The 20,285-nt window shown below is 42.9% G+C and overlaps 1 protein-coding gene across 1 annotated transcript in view; it reads right to left on the bottom strand.

The window, feature by feature from the left end:
- Positions 1-18,585, bottom strand: part of LOC140493870 (low choriolytic enzyme-like) — a 113,205-nt gene extending 94,620 nt beyond the window's left edge. The window contains exons 1-3 of the mRNA XM_072592863.1: positions 18,430-18,585; positions 4,904-5,000; positions 4,800-4,827 (exon numbers count right to left, since the gene is read on the bottom strand). Coding sequence (XP_072448964.1) covers positions 4,800-4,827; positions 4,904-4,963 — 88 coding nt within the window. The 5' untranslated portion in view covers positions 4,964-5,000; positions 18,430-18,585. The remainder of the gene's footprint in view (positions 1-4,799; positions 4,828-4,903; positions 5,001-18,429) is intronic.
- Positions 18,586-20,285: the final 1,700 nt, after the last annotated feature.

Raw genomic sequence — 20,285 nt, 5'->3', positions numbered from 1 at the left:
GAGACCTTTTGTCCACAAAAGTATATGGATTGTTTAAGTGAATATGCAAAAACACTGGCACATGGAGTACAATCTGGGAAAATATGATTGTTTTGGTGGGAAGCATAGAAGAACGTACGTTACTTAAGTGGAAAGAGATTGTATTCTGCTCCAGTACCAAAGGATCTGGGTGTCCTTATTAGACTTCTTGCATCTCAAAAAGTGAATATGTAGTTATAACGAACAATTAGGAAGGTAAATGGAATGTTCATCTATATTGCAGGAAAAGTGACTACAAAAAATACAAGATTTCTGAGATTTTAGATTATGGGATCCTTAGCCAATGTTCGTAATCTTTTCAGCATCCATTTGGAACAATGATCTAAAGTCCCTCCTAATCAGTCCACTTTTCCAATGTGGAAACCGATATCCTACAGTTTTTTTTTGTCAGATTGGTAGAGTTAATTATCACAGCTCCTGCTGCAATAATTTAACGTGAGGGACTGCAATTCAACTTGAGGCAAAAAAAACTCTGCGTTCTGAGTTCGTCAATGCTCTATCTCCCCAATAACATCACAACCTTGCCTCAAAAGAAACAAATGCAATGTTATGTTTCAGGCACTCTTCCTTCTCCCTGCTATTCTATGATGTTGCTCTGGCAACAACAATATAAAGAGAAGACAAGAATTTGAGTGTTTTTCCCATAAAAATACTAATATTTTTTAGTGGACAATTACTAAAAGGACCCTAAAACATAAAATTACAATGACTTGTTGCAAGAGCTTTTGAGAGGAAGGGCTTAAAAATACATACTAAGAATTATAAACTTATTGTACCACAGTGCGTGATAAACTTTTATCCCAGTTAAGTAGTGGAGAGGAAATTTCCTTACAATTAAAGTGAATGCAAGAGATGGTGGATTTCTTAACTGCCTGTATTAGATAATTTGGATTACTTTTAATCATTGGTCTTTCGGCCTGAGTAAAAACAACACTCAGAAATTCCTCATTGTTCACATGACTCCTTTTACTGTTTATCTTTTGTGAGAATCCAATAACTTTTTGTCTCAATCTGTCCCAACAATCCCTCAATGCTAGAACCACCCTTAAATGAATTTGTTGTTTTCCTTCACAGCTTCGCCTCACTTTAGTTGGCAGATGTACTCCTGGGCTGACCATAGGTATTCTAATGAAGTGAACTCAAGATCAGTTACAGAAAAATACATCATGTTAGAAGCAAATATTCAGCAGGATCCAAAAAGATATTAGGTCTAGATCTATACAGTTACTGATAAAGGTGGAACAAGACCAAGGTTGTGATTCAGAACTAGGCATGATATTTATCAATTGTGGAAATTAACACATACAATTTCTTGAAAATACTGCCTGAAAATGTTTCACTCCCTCCATATACTCAAATAATAGTAATATTCTTTCTGTATTAGGAATTTAAATATTTGTGACTGATCCACTCAGTGTCTGGACAATGGGAACCCCAGGATGTTGCGCATCGTGCCACTGACCAAAGGGCAAAGGTTACATCTTTTTCTTGTTTGAGATAGCCATTGCTAATGTTATGAAGGTATAGAAGTGTACTGTACCTTTAAGAGAGTGAAGGACTTAGGAAGCTGAGTTGCTATCAGGCAAAAACAAATTTGAATTTGGGCAATCAGTTTAAACTATACCCCAAAGTACCAAATTTCATTCTAGTTTGAATTTAGTATATTGATAATCTTAAAAGCCAAAGACACAATCCAATGTTTTGCAGGTATAAGGCCAGGAAAATTGAACAGTTGAGATCAGAACTGCCAAGTTACCAGCATGTGAAGATTGCCTGAAAAATACCTATCTTAAAGGTACTTTTATCAATCAGTAACTTGTGAAACCAAATTCCCAAGAAGAAGAAAAGACAGAAATACAGAGAAGAATTGAAAGCTGCCTGGTTTTGAGATAAGAAGGTTTGTTTTATAAATCTTAATGGGGGTTTTACTGGACTAGTATTGTCGAAGAGGAAGGTTAAAAAAAAGGTGAGGGGAAGGAGTTGTAAATAGCTGTTAGTTAATTATTCTGTTATACTTTAAGAAATAAAGTTGTTAATTTTACTTTAAATAGTTCTTGGCGGCTCGAATTTTCACAGATTATTGTACAGGACAAATCTTTTCTGTGTTGCTGGTTTAAAATAAGCAGGCGAGTTTACCCACTGTCGTAACACTATGCACTTCTGTGCTGTGAATATTGCTTGCCATGTATTATCCCAAACCTGGACATTATCCAGGTCTTACTGCACATGGACACAGACTGGGTCAGTAACTGAAAGGTAGTGAATGGTGCTCTGAATGTTGCATAATTACAAAATTATTATCTCACTTTAGATGAAAAATAATTGTTAAAGCAACTGAAGAAAGTTGGACCTAGGACACTGCCTTGAAATACTTTTGTTGTGACCTCCGAAGGTTGCAACAAGACAATTATCTTCCGATATATTTCAATCAATTGAAAATTTTCACCCTGATTTTCAATGACTGGTTTTTCTAGGCTCCTTGTTGGTGTACTCCGCTAAATGCTTCCTTGATGTCTAGGGTAGTCACTCACCTTGTCTTGAGTGTTCAGCTCAAACTTGGATCAAGGCTATAATAAGGGCAGGAACTGAGTGACTCCTGGCAGATATTAATATTAAGACACTGCCATTTTATTGTACTTAGCCTGTAGAGCAGGCATTTCAGCTCATGTATTAGCCTGTGAGGCTTATACATTTTCATAACTTATGAAAATTCCAACATCAAAACAACATTTTCCACTTTCTACACAGACAACCATCCTAAGTCTCTCTATAAGAGCATCATCAGGCTGTTTGGCCCCTGAAGTTTGCTCCACCATACAATACTGAAAATGTGTTACTGAAAAAGCGCAGCAGGTCAGGCAGCATCCAAGGAACAGGAGAATCGACTTTTCGGGCATAAGCCCTTCTTCAATTCCTGAAGAAGGGCTTATGCCCAAAATGTTGATTCTCCTGTTCCTTGGATGCTGCCTGACCTGCTGCGCTTTTCCAACAACACATTTTCAGCTCTGATCTCCAGCATCTGCAGTCCTCACTTTCTCCTCCACCATTCAATAGGTTCATAGCTTAGCTGATATTCCTCATGTTCACTTTCCTGTGTTTCCCCATAACCCTTGATTTCCCATCAATCAATAATCTATCTCATCCTTAAACATACACTAGAACTGTGTTCCCTCAGCTATCTGTGGCAAGGAGTTCCAAAGACACACATTCCTCAAAATAAATTTCTCCTCATCTGTCTTACATTGGCACCCCGTTATTCTGAGTCTATGCCCTCTGGTCTTAAACTCTCCCATGACAGGAAATACCCGAACAGTATTTACGGTCAAGTACCTCAAGAATTCATTGACACCATCACTCATTCATTTAAGGTGTGTCTGGACAGATGCATAAGTAGGTAGGGAGCACAGGGATACAGATGCTTAGGAATTGGGTGATAGGTTTAGACAATGGATTTGGATTGGCTGAGGCTTAGAGGGCCTTAGGGCCTGTTCCTGGGCTGTAAATCTTAATTTGTTCTAAATTCGAGTGAGTAAAATCCCAATCTATTATTCTTTGCTCATAACACAATCCCTCCACACCAGTAATCATTCTAGTGACCATTCACCTTCTCTGAACTGCCCCCAATGAAATTATATCTTTCCTTAAATAAGGAGATCAAAACTGCTCACATACTCCAGATGTAGTCCCACTCGCACCTGGTATAGATGCAGTAAGGCTTCTCTATTCTTATACTCCAACCCCCTTGAAATAAGTGCCAGCATTCCATTCATCTTCCTGATTACCTGCTGGAATCATGTGCTAGCTTTCACAAATCCCCTTTGTGTTGCATTTTTTTACAGGTTTTCTCCCTTTCAATAATCTGTTCTTTTGTTCACCCTTCAAAAATGACTACGTCACATTTTCCCACGTTAGACTCCACTTGCCAATTTTTTTGCCCACTTACTAAACCTATAAATATCTCTCTATAAACTGTCTGCATACCTCTTGCAAATTGCCTTTTTCCACCTATTCTGTGTCATTTGCAAATTGGGCAAAAGTACCCAACTCATTAATAGATATTGTAAACAGTTGATGTTCAGGGACAGTTCCCAGTGGAACCCCATTGGTTAAAAGTTATTCTCAGTCAATGTGACCATTAGCCAATACAATACCTCAAATCGCATGGGCTCTTATGTTATAAGTTAACCTTTTGTGAGGTACCTTGTTGAATGCCTTCTGGGAATCGAATTATAATACATCTACTGGTTCCCTTTTAGCTAGGCTGGTTGAGATTTACTTGAAAAACTGTCAGACACAATTTTCCTTTCATGAAGCAATTTAGACACTGCTTGATCAGATTATGATTTTCCAATGTGCTGCTATTATTTTCATAATAATTGATTTCAACATTTTAGGTTAATTAGCCTATAGTTAGCTGCCTTTTGCCTCACTCCCTTTTTGATTAGGCATGTTACATCAGCAGTTTTCTAATCCCCTGGGTCTCCAGAATCCAATAACTTTTGGAAAATTACAACCAATTCAGTAGTCTGGATACAATCCCAAGAAACAGACAATTCAAGTGTCTTCAAGAATTAGGCCAGGAAAGTTTCATATCAAGGTGGTTGATGGTTTGAAATCCAGGTCAAATGGGTCAAGAACTAATTTTTACTCAATTGTACCATACCACATGATTTGTCTTCACTTTTTAATTCACATATACAGTCAGTTATTTTGTTTTCAAATCTGACAACAAATATGATTTCCTGCAAAAAAAAACAAACCTTGATTGGTTGAATTCATACTGTCCACCTGCAGGAAAAGAAGAAGTGTTATAAGAGTAAAACAAGATATAAGCAAATAATATTTTGTCTTGGTAGTCACTTACCAACTGTATATGGATTATTGTCAAGATGAAGACCAACACCACTACAACGTTTAAGTTCATCTTTTGTTCTCAGTGCTGCATGAGCATCTAGTTCTACCTGAATAGAATAAAACAGAGCTTATTAAAGTGCTGTGGACATGCAAAGATCTTGACAACATTCAGATGTAGGTCTAAAGAAGGCAAGTTTTTTTGTAAAATTTATTTTCAGGATGATGTTGGCTTGGCCAACATTCAATGCTCAGGCCTAACTGTCCTGGACAAGGTGCTGTAGTTCTTGAGATGTATGGATATCCACAATGCTATTAAAAAGTGAATTAAACAATTTTGAACCAGCAACAGAGAATAAATAATAATATAGTACCAAGTCGGGATGGCTTGCAAAGGACTTTGCAAGGTGAGGTTTCTTCTTATGCCTCTGCTGCTGTTGTTCCTCTGAGGTGCAGAGGTCACAGGTTTGGAAGTTGCTGTCAAAGAAGCCTAGGGACTTATTGCAGTGTATCCAGGAGGTGGTATACATTGCTGCCGCTGTGTGTTGGTGATGAAAGGAGTTAGCATATGTGCAGGGGGTGTCAATCAAGTAGAATGCTTTGTCCATGATAGTGTCAAGCTTGAGTATGTTGGGAGTTGCACTCATCCAGACGTATAGAGCAAGTTTTCATTACTCTCCTGACGCACTTGTGCTTTCTGGATGGTGGACAGGTATAAGGAAACATGAGAAGTGAGTTAGATGCCACAGAATTCCTAGCCTCTTACGTGTAACTACAATTTTGCATTGCTCGTCCAGTTCAGTGTCTGGCCAATTGTAACACCCAGGATGTGGACAATGAGGTTTACAGCAATAGTCATGCCACTGAACATCAACTGACAGTTGTTATAATCTCTCTTGTTTGAGACATTCATTGTCAATTTATGGTGTGAATATTACATGCTACTTATCACCCTAATTTAGAAGTTGTCTAGAGCTTGCCGCATATGGATATAGATTACTTACAGTGTGGAAATAGGCTCTTTGGCCCAACAAATCCACACCGACTCTCCGCAGAGCAACCCACCCAGACCCATTCCCCTTCACCTAACACTATGGGCAATTTAGCATGGCCAACTCACCTAATGTGGGAGGAAACCAGAGCACTCGGAGGAAACCCACGCAGACACGGGGAGAATGTGCAATATCCACACGGACAGTCGCCCAAGGTGGGAATTGAACCCATGTCTCTGGCGCTGTGAGGCAGCAATGCTAACCACTGTGCCACCGTGCCACCCTAGGCTGCTTTGATACCTGGATCACAAATGGTTCTGAACATTGTGCAATCATCAGCAAATTTTGATCTCACAATGAAGGTAAGGTTCTTGATGAAGCAGCACAATGGACTCCCCTGAGGTACTCCAGCAGTGGTGCCCTTGAACTGGGATAATTGACCTCTAACAACCACAAACATATTCCCACGTTAGTGAGTTTTGAGAAGGTTTATAGATCAGGTTGAGGTTTTGGATGTAGGTTTGCTCACTGAACTTGAAGGTTCATTTCCAGACTTTTCATCACCCTACTAGGTAACATCTTCAGTGGGCCTCAGGCAAAGCACTGCTTTCTATTTTATGTTTGGGTTTCTTTGAATTGGTGATGTCATTTCCTGTGGTGATGTTATTACCTGTGGTGAAGTCACATCCTGTTCTTTTACTCAAGGGGTGGTAGATGGACTCTAACTCAATGTGTTTGTTGCTAGAGTTCCATAGCCCATGGTGGCCCACAAACCCACCAACACCAACACATTAAAACAGCAACTAATGAACTTGAAAGACCCTATACAGACAACAAGCATAACAACGTCATTGCAAAATACCATGCAAGAACTGTAACAAACACTACATTGGACAAACAGGCAGAAAACTAGCCACCAGGCTACATGAACACCAACTAGCCACAAAACGACATGACCATCTCTCACTAGTGTCCTTATATACGGATGAGGAAGGACACCACTTCAACTGGGACAACACATCCATCCGAGGACAAGTCAAACAAAGACACACATGAGAATTCCTAGATGCATGCATTCCAACTGGAACTCCATCAACAAACACATCGAGTTAGACCCCATCTATGACCCCCTGAGAAAAGGTACAGGAAGTGACTTCCCCACAGGAAATAACATCACCAACCCAAAGAAACCCAAATATATAAATAGAAAGCAGGAATTTTTAGCAGTGCTTCGCCTGAGCCCCACTGAAGATGTTACCTAGTAGGGTGACGAGACGTCTTGAAATGAACCTTCAAGCTCAACGAGGAAACCTACATCCACATTCCCATGTGCTATGCATGACTTCAAACACCAGAAAGACTTCCCCTTGATTTCCATTGGCTCCAAATTTACTCAGGCTCCTCAATGTTGCCCAAGTCCAGCAAACAGCTGGCAGGCTACAATACCTTACCTGGGCAGTCTTTCCTGTACCCTTCTAATGTGGGCAGGAAGTGGCATCTATTAGGCCACTGAGTGACTCAATTTGCCACCCAAACCACTTAATTTCCCATCGCTGGCAAAATGCTGTGGTGAACACTCCCAATATCTTTCCTCATCGTTATGGGCTTGAATGGACTTTCAAAACTCAAACAATTATTCCTATCAAAAGACAAAAATTTATCTTGCCAGTATCATACCAAATAGCTTCACTAATCCTTGTAAAATGGCCATGACACTAAAAAAGAGGAAGTGTGAACTTTAAACAAAAAAATGCTGGAGATCACAGTGGGTCATGCTGCATCCATGGTGAGAAAGCAAGTTAACTTTTTGAGTTTAGATGACTCTTCTTCAGAGCACTCACCCTGCAAGATGACGGTGGTGGGGTAGGGAGCATTTGGGTTTTACCATGGATCTCATCCATACTATCTGCTTTCCTTTTCTCTTTTTCTTCTTTTCTAAAGTTTTTCTTTAAATGTTTGAGTGTTTCTTACCTTTTGGAGAACACTGAGACAGCACTAGCGATTGAGGGTGGCAGCAGCTGTGGCCCACGTCAGGCTTGGATGGCAGCAGGGGCAAGACAGTGAAGGATGATGGCACTGGCAGTGGCAGATAGCGGCAATGGGGCAGTCAGAGCCAAAGTCTTGTGAGCAGTAACGAATCCTGGCATGCTGGGCTAATTGTAGTCCAGGACAGGTGAAAGAATGCTGAATGTGGGGGAGAGTGTGCCCTGTTGGGGTAGCCCAATTGGAGCACCTGCAGGCCCATACTCAAGAAAGGACTGTAATGTTTGACAATTTAACTTTATTTTTCTACTTTTATAGTTCAGACTGTAGTGCTGAACTAACTTTTATTTCTTTATTTTTCTATTTCTGTAACAGATTTTGTACCTTTGTACTTCGTTTGTAAGGTGGCACCATGTACAGTGACAGTGTATACTTCTCACGATATTCTTGGACCCTGTACTTGAGTGCACGTTACAATAAATCTTAAATCTGAAGTCTTTGCCCTGTGCATAACTACATGATATTGCACTTGAATGATAGCAATATAAAGAGGTGGGTAAAATTTCAGCCTTGTGATGCCCTGTGTCAAATTAAATTGAATCTATCATTGGTGTTCTAGCAATTTTGGTGGGGTCTTGAAAGAAGAGTGATTTCTACTCATCTGGGTTCATAGAATCCAGTTAGCTTGACTTCTAGGTATCAGTGTTATGTTCTAACAGTAATGATGCTATTAATGAAGGGGATAATTAAAATTAAGCTAAATTGTCTGTAAGAATTTTTTTATTCCAGACTTCCAAAAAGTACGATCTCCAGACAAACTGAGAGAGGCTTACAGGTCTGAGTCCACAAGGTATTCCGTGGGCTGTCTCATATCTGCACTTTAACACAGGGAAAATAACCCAAGCCTATTCAGACTCTCCCTATAGCTCAAACCCTCCTACCCTGGCAGCATCCTTTTAAATCTTTTCTGAACCTTTTCAAGTTCAACATCTTTCCTGTAGAAAGGGGACCAGAATTGAATGCAGTATTTCAAAAGTGGCCTAACCAATGTCCTGTACAGCTGTAACATGACCTCCCAATTCCTATACTCAAAGCACTGACCAATAAAGGAAAGCATATCAAACGCCGCCTTCAAGGAAAGCATACCAAATGCCGCCTTCATTAACCTATCTACCTGCGATTCTACTTTCAAGGAATTATGAACTTGTACTCTCTTTGTTCAGCAACATTTTCCAGGACCTTACCATTAAATGAGTAAGTCCTACCTTTATTTGCCTTTCCAAAATGCAGCACCTCCCATTTATCTAAATTAAACTCCATCTGCAACTCTTCTGCCCACTGGCTCATCTGATCAAAATCCTGTTTGCACTTTTGAGGAAACCTTCTTCACTCTCCATTAATCCCTAATTCTGGTGTCATCTGCAAATGTACAAACTATATCTCCTACGTTCACATCCAAATCATTTGGCATATCCTTGGTATATATAAGTTGACTCCACCTTTTTCTGAAAACATCTCTGGGACACCTGCACCAATCAACCCCCAGCGTTGCATGGCCGAACGTTTCAACTCCACCCCCCCAACTCTGCCGAGGACATACAGGACCTGGGCTTCCTCCACCACCACTCTCTCACCATCCGACACCTGGAGGAAGAAAGCATTATCTTTCGCCTCGGAACACTTCAACCCCACAGCATCAATGTGGACTTCACCAGTTTCCTCATTTCCCCTCCCCCTACCTTATCCCAGTTCTAACCTTCCAGCTCAGCACCATCCTCATGACCTGTCATACCTGCCAATCTTCCTTCCCACCTATCTGCTCCACCCTCCTCTCTGGCCTATCACCTTCATCCCCACCTCCATCTACCTATTGCACTCTTCTCCCCAGCCCACCTCCCATTTATCTCTTCACACCGGAGGCTCCCTGCCTCATTCCTGAAGAAGGGCTTTTGCCCGAAATGTTGATTTTCCTGCTCCTCGGATGCTGCCTGACCTGCTGTGCTTTTCCAGCACCACTCTAATCTTGACTCTGATCTCCAGCATCTGCAGTCCTCATTTTTGCCTAGTTGATTTTAACCTTACTGTGAATCCTCTTGCAAGGTTGTCTCGCTTGAAGAAGTTCTCCTCTTTTCTCTACAAAGACTTCAGTGAGTCTCTCTCTCTCTCACACTGCAACCCCCAGGTCATCTCCTCTGCCCTGAAGCTCTTCAACCATGTCCTGAAACAGACTTGCTATCACAGTCACATCACTGCTTCCTCAGTGCTTGCCTCTGCAACCCAATGATCCTAAATGGACTCCGGACGACATTCAAACCAGCACAGTTTGGATCCGAACAGAACAACCAGTACAAACTACAAATTTAAAACCACCAGCTATGGTTCTCCTTCAGGATTCTCCGCTCCACACTTGCTCCGCACTCCCACCACCCCTACTGGTATCATCACCACCACTTTCGCCCTCACCAACACCACTCACCTGCATACCGCCGACCTGCCCCCCCACCCCCCCCCCGCCATCGGATTCCACTGTCACCATCACCATCCCCACCCCCAAGAACCCTAAGGGGAACATCACCCCTGGCTAATGACTCCACCCCCATTCCCCCTACCACCACTCCCAATCCAGTTACAGGCACCGCCCCCACTCCCAGCTCCACACCAATACCAGGTCCTAGCTCCCAGCCCCGCCGAGTTTTCACCATCCCCTCCAGACCTCCCCCTCACTGAGGACAAATGATTAGTCTTCAGCAAAGGCCTTACCTTCATTCCCCCTCCAGCCACGCATCAAGAAATTCAATACGCCTCGTGACATTGAACACTTTCTCCGCCTCTTCCGAGCTTACTTTTTCAATGAGGACTCCCGTCCACTTTCCAAGGACCCTTTTACCCGCATCCAACACACTTCATCCATCTGGATACCCCATGCTGGCCTATTACCCGCCCTCAATCTCTTCATTTCCAACTGCTGCCGAGACATTAACCACCTCAACCTGTTGACCCTCTCCACACCCCCCCCCCACTCCAACCTCTCACCCTCACAATGCGCAGCCCTCCACTCCCCCTGCTCCAGTCCCAACCACATCATCAAACCAGTGGAAAAAGGGGTTGCAGTGGTAATTTGGCACGCTGATCTCTACACCACTGAAGCCAGGCGCCAACTTGAAGATATCCTCCTACAGCCCCCTCGACCATGACCTCACCTCCCATCACCAAACCATCATCTCCCAGACCATACACAACCTCATCACCTCAGGAGATCTCTCACCCACAGATTCCAACCTCATAGTTCCGGAACTCCATACCACACAATTCTACCTCCTTCCCAAGATCCACAAGCCTGACCACCCCTGCCGAACCATTGTCCATCCTGTCCTACTCCCCCCCTCATTCTAACTCCCTACATACGTTCTGGACATCACCCATGCCCTCCATCTCCTCCAAGACTTCAGTTTCCCCAAACCCCAATGCCTCATCTTCACCATGGACATCCAATCCCACTACACCTCCATCCGCGATGACCAGGGCCTCCAAGCCCCCCATTTCTTCCTCTTCCCAACATCCCCAACAATACCTTTCCACTGACACTTTCATTCGTTTGGCTGAATTGGTCCTCACCCTTAACAATTTCTCCTTCGAATCCTCCCACTTCTTCCACATGAAAGGGGTAACCATGGGCCGCAGCTATGCCTGTCTCTTTGGCTACATAGAACAGTCCATCTTCCGTAGTTACACAGCACCACTCCCCACCTCTTCCTCCACTACATTGATGACTGCATTGGCGCCACCTCATGCTCCCGTGAGGAGACTGAGCAGTTCATCAACTGCACCAGCACATTCAACCCGACCTTAAATTCACCTGGACCATCTCTGACACCTCCCTCCCCTTCCTTGGCCTCTCCACCTCCATCAATGAAAACCGACTCAACATTGACATTTTTTTACAAACCCATCAACTCCCACAGCTACCTGGATTACACCTCTTCCCAACTACCTCCTGCAAAAATGGTATCCCATATTCCTAATTCCTCTGCCTCCACCGTATTTCCTCCCCAGGAGGACGAGTTCCACCACAGAACACACCAGATGGCCTCTTTCTTTCAAGACCTTTCCCTTCCCATGTGTTTGAAGATGCCCTCCAACGCATCTCGTCCACGTCCAGCACATTCGCCCTCAGACCCCTCCAACTGCAACAAGGACTGAAACAACAACCAACATTACCCCCCCCCCCCACCATCCTCACCTTCCACCCCACCAACCTCCGCATAAACCACATCATCATCTGCCATTTCTGCCACCTACAAATGGACCCAACCCCTATCCACTTTCTGCAAAGACCATTCCCTCCGTGACTACCTGGTCAGCTCCACACCCCCAACAACCCACCCTCCCTTCCTAGCACATTCCCCTGCCACCGCCAGAATTGCAAAGCCCGCGGCCACACCTCCCCCCTTACCTCCATCCAAGGCCCCAAAGGAGCCTTCTACATCCACCAAAATTTCACCTGCACATCCACAAATGTCATTTATTGTGTCTGTTGCTCCCGATGTGGGTTCCTTTACATTGGGGAGGACTTCAGGGAACATCTCCGGGACATCTGCACCAATCAACCCCACTGCCCCGTGGCCGAACATTTCAACTCCCCCTCCCACTCTCCGAGGACATGCAGGGCCTCCTCCACCACCACTCACTCACCAACCGACACCTGGAGGAACAATGCCTCATCTTCTGCCTCAGAACACCTCAACCCCAGGGTATCAATGTGGACTTCACCAGTTTCCTCATTTCCCCTCCCCCGCCTTACCTCAGTTCTAACCTTCAACTCAGCACGTGCCTCATGACCTGTTCTACCTGCCAATTTTCCTTCCCACCTATCCGCTCCCCCCTCATCTCCAACCTATCACCTTCATCCCCACCTCCATCAACCTATTACACTCTTAGCTACCCTCTCCCCAGCCCCCCTCCCATTTATCTCTTCACCCCGGAGGCTCCCTGGCTCATTCCTGAACAAGGGCTTTTGCCCGAAACATTGATTATCCTACTCCTCAAATGCTGCCTGACCTGCTGTGCTTTTCCAGCACCACTTTAAACTTGACTCTGATCTCCAGCATCTGCGGTCCTCATGTTCACTGTATTCAAATTGCAGTCTGCCCAATTTTTCACCCTAGAATTGTATGTTTTACATACCTTTTACAGCATGTTAAAGGTATTTTTTATTAGTCTTCAACTACAAGTATGATACATAATGAAAAACTTGGCTGAAAAATTAAACACAACAGTGGTAATTGGGACTTGGAAAGCCAAATTTTGCAGAAGTACGTGGTAACTATGCTGACTGACAGAACAGCATATGTTAGATGGGAATCTGTCAAATCGTGAAGATTACTCTGAACAAGAGGATAAAGCAGTGGAAAATGAGTTTTAAAATTACTTCAGGAGTCACTAACAAACAGTGGAATACAGTCCTTTGGAAAGGTGAAAGGTAAGCACACAGTGTTTCACTACACTTGTAAATCTGGCAAAGAATCACTTGTGCATTCCAAGATCGCTTTTGACTACAGAACGTAAATGCTGGCTGTACTGTTAATTGTCTACACACAAGAGTGACACTGCAGCATGTAAAAATACAGATTTTTCTGATTTTAAAAAAATTAAAGTGAATTGTAGCTTAATTCACATGTAAATTTTCCTTTTTGATAAGCTGTGTTTTTGGATAGCTCTGGGATATTATGTAAAGATTAGGAAAAATGCCACAAAATATTTCTTGGAAAGATATTAGTAATATTTGAGGTTATTGCATAAGGCAATTGTAGATTTGCTCTCGTAGATTTACCCATTTCTCTTTTTCATATTGGGTGATACAATTTAAACTATAAAGCTGAAGGAAATGTGTCTGTGTTTTGTGTTTAGTAGATTTGTTAACTTATGAACAATTAATCAAAATAATTTTACTCATTTTAATAGGTACTGTTGAAATTATATTTGCATTCCAACAGGAATCCGGATGTAAAGTGTTCAGTTCTGGTCGCCTCATTATCGGAAAGATGTGGGAGCTTTGGAGAGGGTGCAGAGAAGATTTACCAGGATGCTGCCTGGACTGGAGGGCATGTCTAATGAAGAAAGGTTGAGGGAGTTAGGGTTTTTCTCATTGAAGCGAAGAAGGATGAGAGGTGACTTGATAGAGGTGTAGAAGATGTTAAGAGGCATAAATGGAGTGGACAGCCAGAGACTTTTTCCCATGGCGGTTTAAGGTAATTGGAGGATAGGGGAGATGTCAGAGGTCGGTTCTTTACTCAGAGTGGTAGTAGAGTCAGATATTGTACATTAGGGACATTTAAGTGACTTAGATCGGCACATAGAAGTTAGTACAATGAAGCAATTGTAAATTAGTATGATCTTAAGAGTAGGATAAAAGGCTGGCAAAACATAGAGGGCCAAAGGGCCTGTACTGTGCTGTATAGTTAGGTCTTTGCTTTACATAAACCTTTTACAAGAGCATCTCAGCTAGCTTCAAGTTGATTTTCATGATGTGAAAACTGCCGCAGGTCTGCATCCATACTGCTTTTTAAATGTTATGATTATGAATCTCTGAACTATGCAGTCAATTTCTCCATGCAGAGACAGGTGTTTTAATGGTCTAACTTGTACTCTAATCTGAAGAAATTACCTGATATGTCCCATGCCTCTTCTACAACCAATCTTATTACTATTTTGTAAAAATCAGAATTCTCCTCACATGAGGTCAACAAGAAAGGAGGGAGTAGGAAAATCAAGTATATACTGTTCAACGATTGTTGTTATCCTACAATGTTCAAAACCAGTAAAGTGTACAGTAGACCACCGCAGCTGAAAGGCTATCGAATTAATGATTAATGTTATGCTGGCAGTCTCTAAAGGAGCCAATCAGTGGAGGTAATGGGTGGGATCAGCACAAGAAGAACTAACTCTGCGTTCAATAACGTATATGAAAACTCTAACACAAAATGCGAACTGAAGGTATTGGAGGTTGGAGGTCAGAAAAAAGTTTAAAAGGCAAATTTCCATTTTGGAATAGAAACTTCTGAAATTTTTAATCTCTCATTGACACTTGCATTCAAAGCAGGCCATGCATAGCATGGTAATGGATAACAATTACTTCCACAGCAAAATGAATGAAGCATGAAGCTGCTTTGAAGTTACGGTCAGCAAATTCAATGCTAGTGAAAATCTGGTTTAAGAATTAAGAGAAGAAATCGTCTCCAAATATGATGCAAAAGACCATTAAATCATGGAGTAACCATTGGCATACCTGCAGAAGCATGTTTAAGACCTGAACTAGGAAGAGCAGAAATAGATTTTCAGATCATCGAGTTTGCTGTGCCATTCAATAAGATCACAGTTGGTCTGATAACCCTAAACTCCACTTTTTCACCTTATTCCTATAACTTTTGATTCCCCTTAGTGATTAAAAAATCTTTCAATCTTTCACTGGAGAGTAGGAGGCTGAGAGACCTTATAAAAGTTTATAAAATAACGAGGGGTGTAGATGGAGTTAAAGGAAGTTGTCTTTTCTCTAGTATGGAGCATTTCAAGACTAGGGGGTACATTTTTAAGGTGAGAGGAGAGAGATCTTAAAAAGACACAAGAAGCAATTTTGTTTTTAAACATAGAGGATGGGTTGCATGTGGAATAAACTTCCTGATGAAGTAGTGGATGTGGATACAATTACAATGTTTAAAAGACATTTGTATAAACACATGAATAGGAAAGGTTTGGAGGGATATGGGCCAGGTGGTAATAGTTTAGTTGGGCTATGTTCAGCATGGGAAAGTGAGGACTGCAGGTGCTGGATATCAGAGCTGAAAATGTGTTGCTGGAAAGACGCAGCAGGTCAGGCAGCATCCAATGAGCAGGAAAATCGATGTTTCGGGCATGAGCCTGAAGAAGGGCTCATGCCCGAAACATCAATTCTCCTGCTCTTTGGATGCTGGCTGACCTGTTGCGCCTTTCCAGCAACACATTTTCAGCTATGTTCAGCATGGACTGGTTGGACTGAAGGGTCTGTTTTTGTGCTGTATGACTCTATGACTATGACTCAACCTTGAATATACTTATTGACCCAGCCTCTGCAGTCCTCTCTGGTAACAAATTCCACAGATTCACTACGCTCAGAGAAGAAATCCTTTCCCACTTCTGTTTTAAAATGTGCAACCCCTTATTCTGAAATCCAGTCCTACACTCTTTCCCCCAAGTGAAACTATCTTTCATATCTACCCTGCTAAGTCCCCTTTGAATCTTGTATGTTTCAGAGATTTGGGGAGTATTTATTGGGGGTAAGGAACCTACGTGAAAGAAAGGAAAAATTAATCCAAAACAGTCAACAATGCTTTGTCAAGGAAGATTGTGTCTTACAGATTTGATTGAGTTTCTCCAGGAGGTGACTAGATATGAGAGTGAGGAATTGCAGTGGATGAAGTCTACTTCAGGGACTTCGGTTAGGCTTTTCACAAGGTGTCCTGCATAGTAAACTGGTCAAGAAGGTAATGAAGAAGGGCTTATGCCCGAAATATCGATTCTCCTGTTCCTTGGATGCTGCCTGACCTGCTGCGCTTTTCCAGCAAGACAGTTTCAACCTGGATTTAACACCTGCTTAGTGTATATTAATGATATCGATATGAATGTTGCAAGTTTGATCAGTAAGTTTGCAGGTGACATGAAAATTGGTGGTACGATAAATTAAACCCTTGGACTGCAGGCTAATATTAACAGGCTGGTCTAATGGTAATGACAAATAGAATTTAATCCATAAAAATGTAACACATGTTGGTAGGATGAACAAGGCAAGGGAATATGTGTTGACTGATAGGACCCCAGGAAGTCAAAGGAACCTTGTGTGCATGTCTACTGATACTTGAAGTTAACAGGACCATGGACAAGGTGGTTAAGAAAGTACACAGGATTAATGCCTTTAATTAGTCAAAACACTGAATACAAGAGCAATGAGGTTATGGTGGAGCTGTACAGGATATTAGATAGGCCAAAGCTGGAGTGGTATGCACAGTTCTGATGTAGAGGCTGGAAGAACACAGCAAGCCGGGCAGTATCAGGAGGTGGAGAAGTCAATGGTTTGGGTGTAAGGCAGCATGCAGAGAATATTCACCAGGATGTTGGCTGAGCCTGACCGATTCAATTCTGAAGAGAAACTAGATAGGCTGGGATTGTTTTCATCAGAAGACTGAGGGAAACCTGAATTAGATGTACAAAATTATTAGGGCACAGAGAGGGGAAAAAATAACTTTTCCCCTCAGAAGAATGATCAATACCCAGGAGCCAGAGAGTTAAGGTAAATGGCAGGAGGTTTAGAGGGGTTTCAAGGAAAGCTTTTCTCACCATCGTGATGGTAGGCATTTGAAAGATAATGGCGGCTGGAAACATAACATTTAAGTATTTACATTACAGACCATATAGACTACATGGAGAAAGTGAGGACTGCAGATGCTGGAGATCAGAGCTGAAAAATGTGTTGCTGGAAAAGCGCAGCAGGTCAGGCAGCATCCAAGGAGCAGGAGAATCGACGTTTCGGGCATAAGCCCTTTTTCAGGAATGAAGATTCTCCTGCTCCTTGGATGCTGCCTGACCTGCTGCGCTTTTCCAGCAACACATTTTTCAACTCATACAGACTACATGCCAAGTTCTGGAAATTGGAACTACAGTAGGTAGGCACCGAAATAGTTGGCAAAGGGCCTCTTTCAGTGCTGTAAAACTATGATTAACTTATGAACAGATTTTGGGCAAAGGCAAAGGTATAGGCAAACGGCTGTACATCCAACACGATTCCAGCGAAAGGCAGAATGATGTTTCAGTCCGTTACGCGGTTCCAATTAATCAGCATTGGTGCAGACTCTGGGACTTTGATTTGTAGATGCTGGGATGTTAGTATGTCTTTCAATTGTCAGTAAAGACTGGAAGGCAAAACAGCAGAGATATTACAGAGACAGCAACACAAATCGCAGCTGTAGGTTAACGGTGGGACAAAATAAAGCAATACATTAAGCAGCTTGGAGTGCTGCTCAATTTAGCTGTTGTGAGACATGGTGGGGGTGGGGGGTGGAGGTTCTCCAGACCCAGAGTCCTAGGACCACTTGGAGCTGGGGCTGCTATGTAAGTAGGTTACATCATGGTGATAGCTCTCCCGTCTGAATATTCATCTTCAAGGGTCTAAAAAGAGAGTCTGGAGGAGGCAGCAGATTTTTAGCCGAGGGCGGCCCAAATTGCAATTTCTAAACAAGAAATTGGGACAGTGAGATAACTTTAAACAAAAATGAACTCCTGTTTTGTTTTCGCAGAGGCTAGTCAATAGTGGAAAAGAAAAGGACGGATGGAGGAGAAGCTGAGACACTTTAACCGAAGATGTGACCCTTTCGAAAGGCTGTTTCTGTTGACACGAGAAAAGGCTAGAAAACAATCCAAGTAGACTTTAAAACCACACAGCGCTCACAAAAACAAACTCAAGTTGCCGCTGGCCGTCCAGAGCTGAGAAAAGTCCCCATCCCACCCGAGGTTTCTCACTCACTGAGACTGGACTCACTTTCCTCGTCCTCTTCCACCTCCTCCTTTTCTCAGACACGCGCTTCCCGCTGTTTCCCGCCGTCTCGCTCACGGCCGTTTACCGCTTTTTTTATTTTTTCAAAAAGAAACCGCCACCGGCGCGTGGGCTCAGCAGCTGCCACCTCCATCGGGCCGGAACTGGCGGCCGGCGCCAGCAGCTCCCTACTGCCCGGGGAAGGAAGGGGCAGAAAAATGACTCCGGCTCAAGTGGTTGGTGGAATCAGTGCATCTCCATCGCTTCCAGGGTAACTGCGGGACGAGTAACAAATGGCCCAGGAAGCGACCTCTATATCCCGACCAGCGGGTATTAAATGAACCGCAAGGCCACAAATAAGGTATGAATTTTAAGTAATTTACACTATAACTAGGCTGTGCATGAACAATACATGGTCTCCACACTACTGCGTTGAGCCAAGGTACAGTTGGTAGTGGGGCTTCAACAAGCAGAACTGTAAATGTCTGGAATTGTCTATGGTTTGACCATAGTTAGGCCAGCATTTTGTTTTGGTTCCTAATTGTCATTGAAAAGATGACGTGGTGCTTCTAACCAGGTCAGCCAGAATATAGGACTGTTTTCCCTGGAGCATCAGAGACTGAGGGGTGGACCTTATAGAGATTTATGAAATCATGAGGGGCATGAATAGGATAAATAGACAAAGTCATTTCCCTAGGTTGGGGGAGTCCTGAACTAGAGGGCGTAGGTCTAGGGTGAGAGGGGAAAGATATAAAAGAGCCTAAGGGTCAACTTTTTCTCGCAGAGGGTGATGCACGAATGGAATAAGCTGCCAGAGGAAGTAGTGGAGGCAAGTATAATTACACTATTTAAAAGTCTGGATGGATATATGAATAGGAAGGGTGCAGAGGGATGTGGGCTGGGTGCTAGCAAATGGAACTAGATTGGGTTGGGATATTGGTCAGCATAGACTAGTTGGATCGAATGGTCTGTTTCCATGCTGTACATCTCTAAGACTATGATTAATATGAGTTCCCTAATTGGGCTCTTAATCTAATCCAATTATGGAGCCTTGTTTGACAGAGAAAAACAGGAGGGTAAGGTCACTGCTTGTCACTGGCCACTTGGGTGTTTTCTTTCTTCATGGTGGTGGAACTGAATAAAGATTTGTGCACCTTGTGTCTTTCACTGTCTCACACCTGCACACACACAGCATGGGTGCTGGGGAAAAAAATAAGCACTACCGCAGTAGGTGGTAGTGTGGGTGTAATAAAAAAAAGCAGGAGTGCTAGACCTCCTGTTCACTCTGAGAACTGCCTCTGAGGGAGCTGGATCAGTAAAAGAAAAAAAAAGGAGGGTAAGGTCACTGCTTGTCACTGGCCACTTGGGTGTTTTCTTTTTTCCTGGTGGTGGAAATTGAATAAAGAGTTGTAAACCTTGTGTCTTTCACTGTGTCCCACACCTGCACGCACAACATGGGTGCTGGGGAAAATATAAGCACTACAAAAGAGAAAAGAAAAAGAAAAAAAACAATAAACAGGAGTGTCAGAGGTTCTGTTCACTCTGAGAGCTGGCTCTGAGGGAGCTGGGTCAGGGTCAAGAAAAAAAAAGCGCACAAGGGAACTGCTTGTCACTGGCCACTTGGGCATTTCCCTTCTTCCTGGTGGTAGAAATTGAATAAAGATTTGTGCACCTTGTGTCTTTCACTGTCCCACACCTGCACACACACAACATGGAAAAAGAGATAAACAGGAGTGTCAGAAGTTCTGATCTAAGAGCTGCCCTCGAGGGAGCTAGGTCAGTGGTAAAGGACTTTTTTTAAAAAATGAGGGAGCTGGATCAGTGTGAGTGGAGGACTCTGCTTTTCTTCCCCCCTTGTATTA

This window comes from Chiloscyllium punctatum, chromosome 22 (genome assembly GCF_047496795.1).
Source record: "Chiloscyllium punctatum isolate Juve2018m chromosome 22, sChiPun1.3, whole genome shotgun sequence".
Classification (NCBI taxonomy): domain Eukaryota; kingdom Metazoa; phylum Chordata; class Chondrichthyes; order Orectolobiformes; family Hemiscylliidae; genus Chiloscyllium; species Chiloscyllium punctatum.
This window is presented reverse-complemented; position numbering and strand designations above follow the sequence as displayed.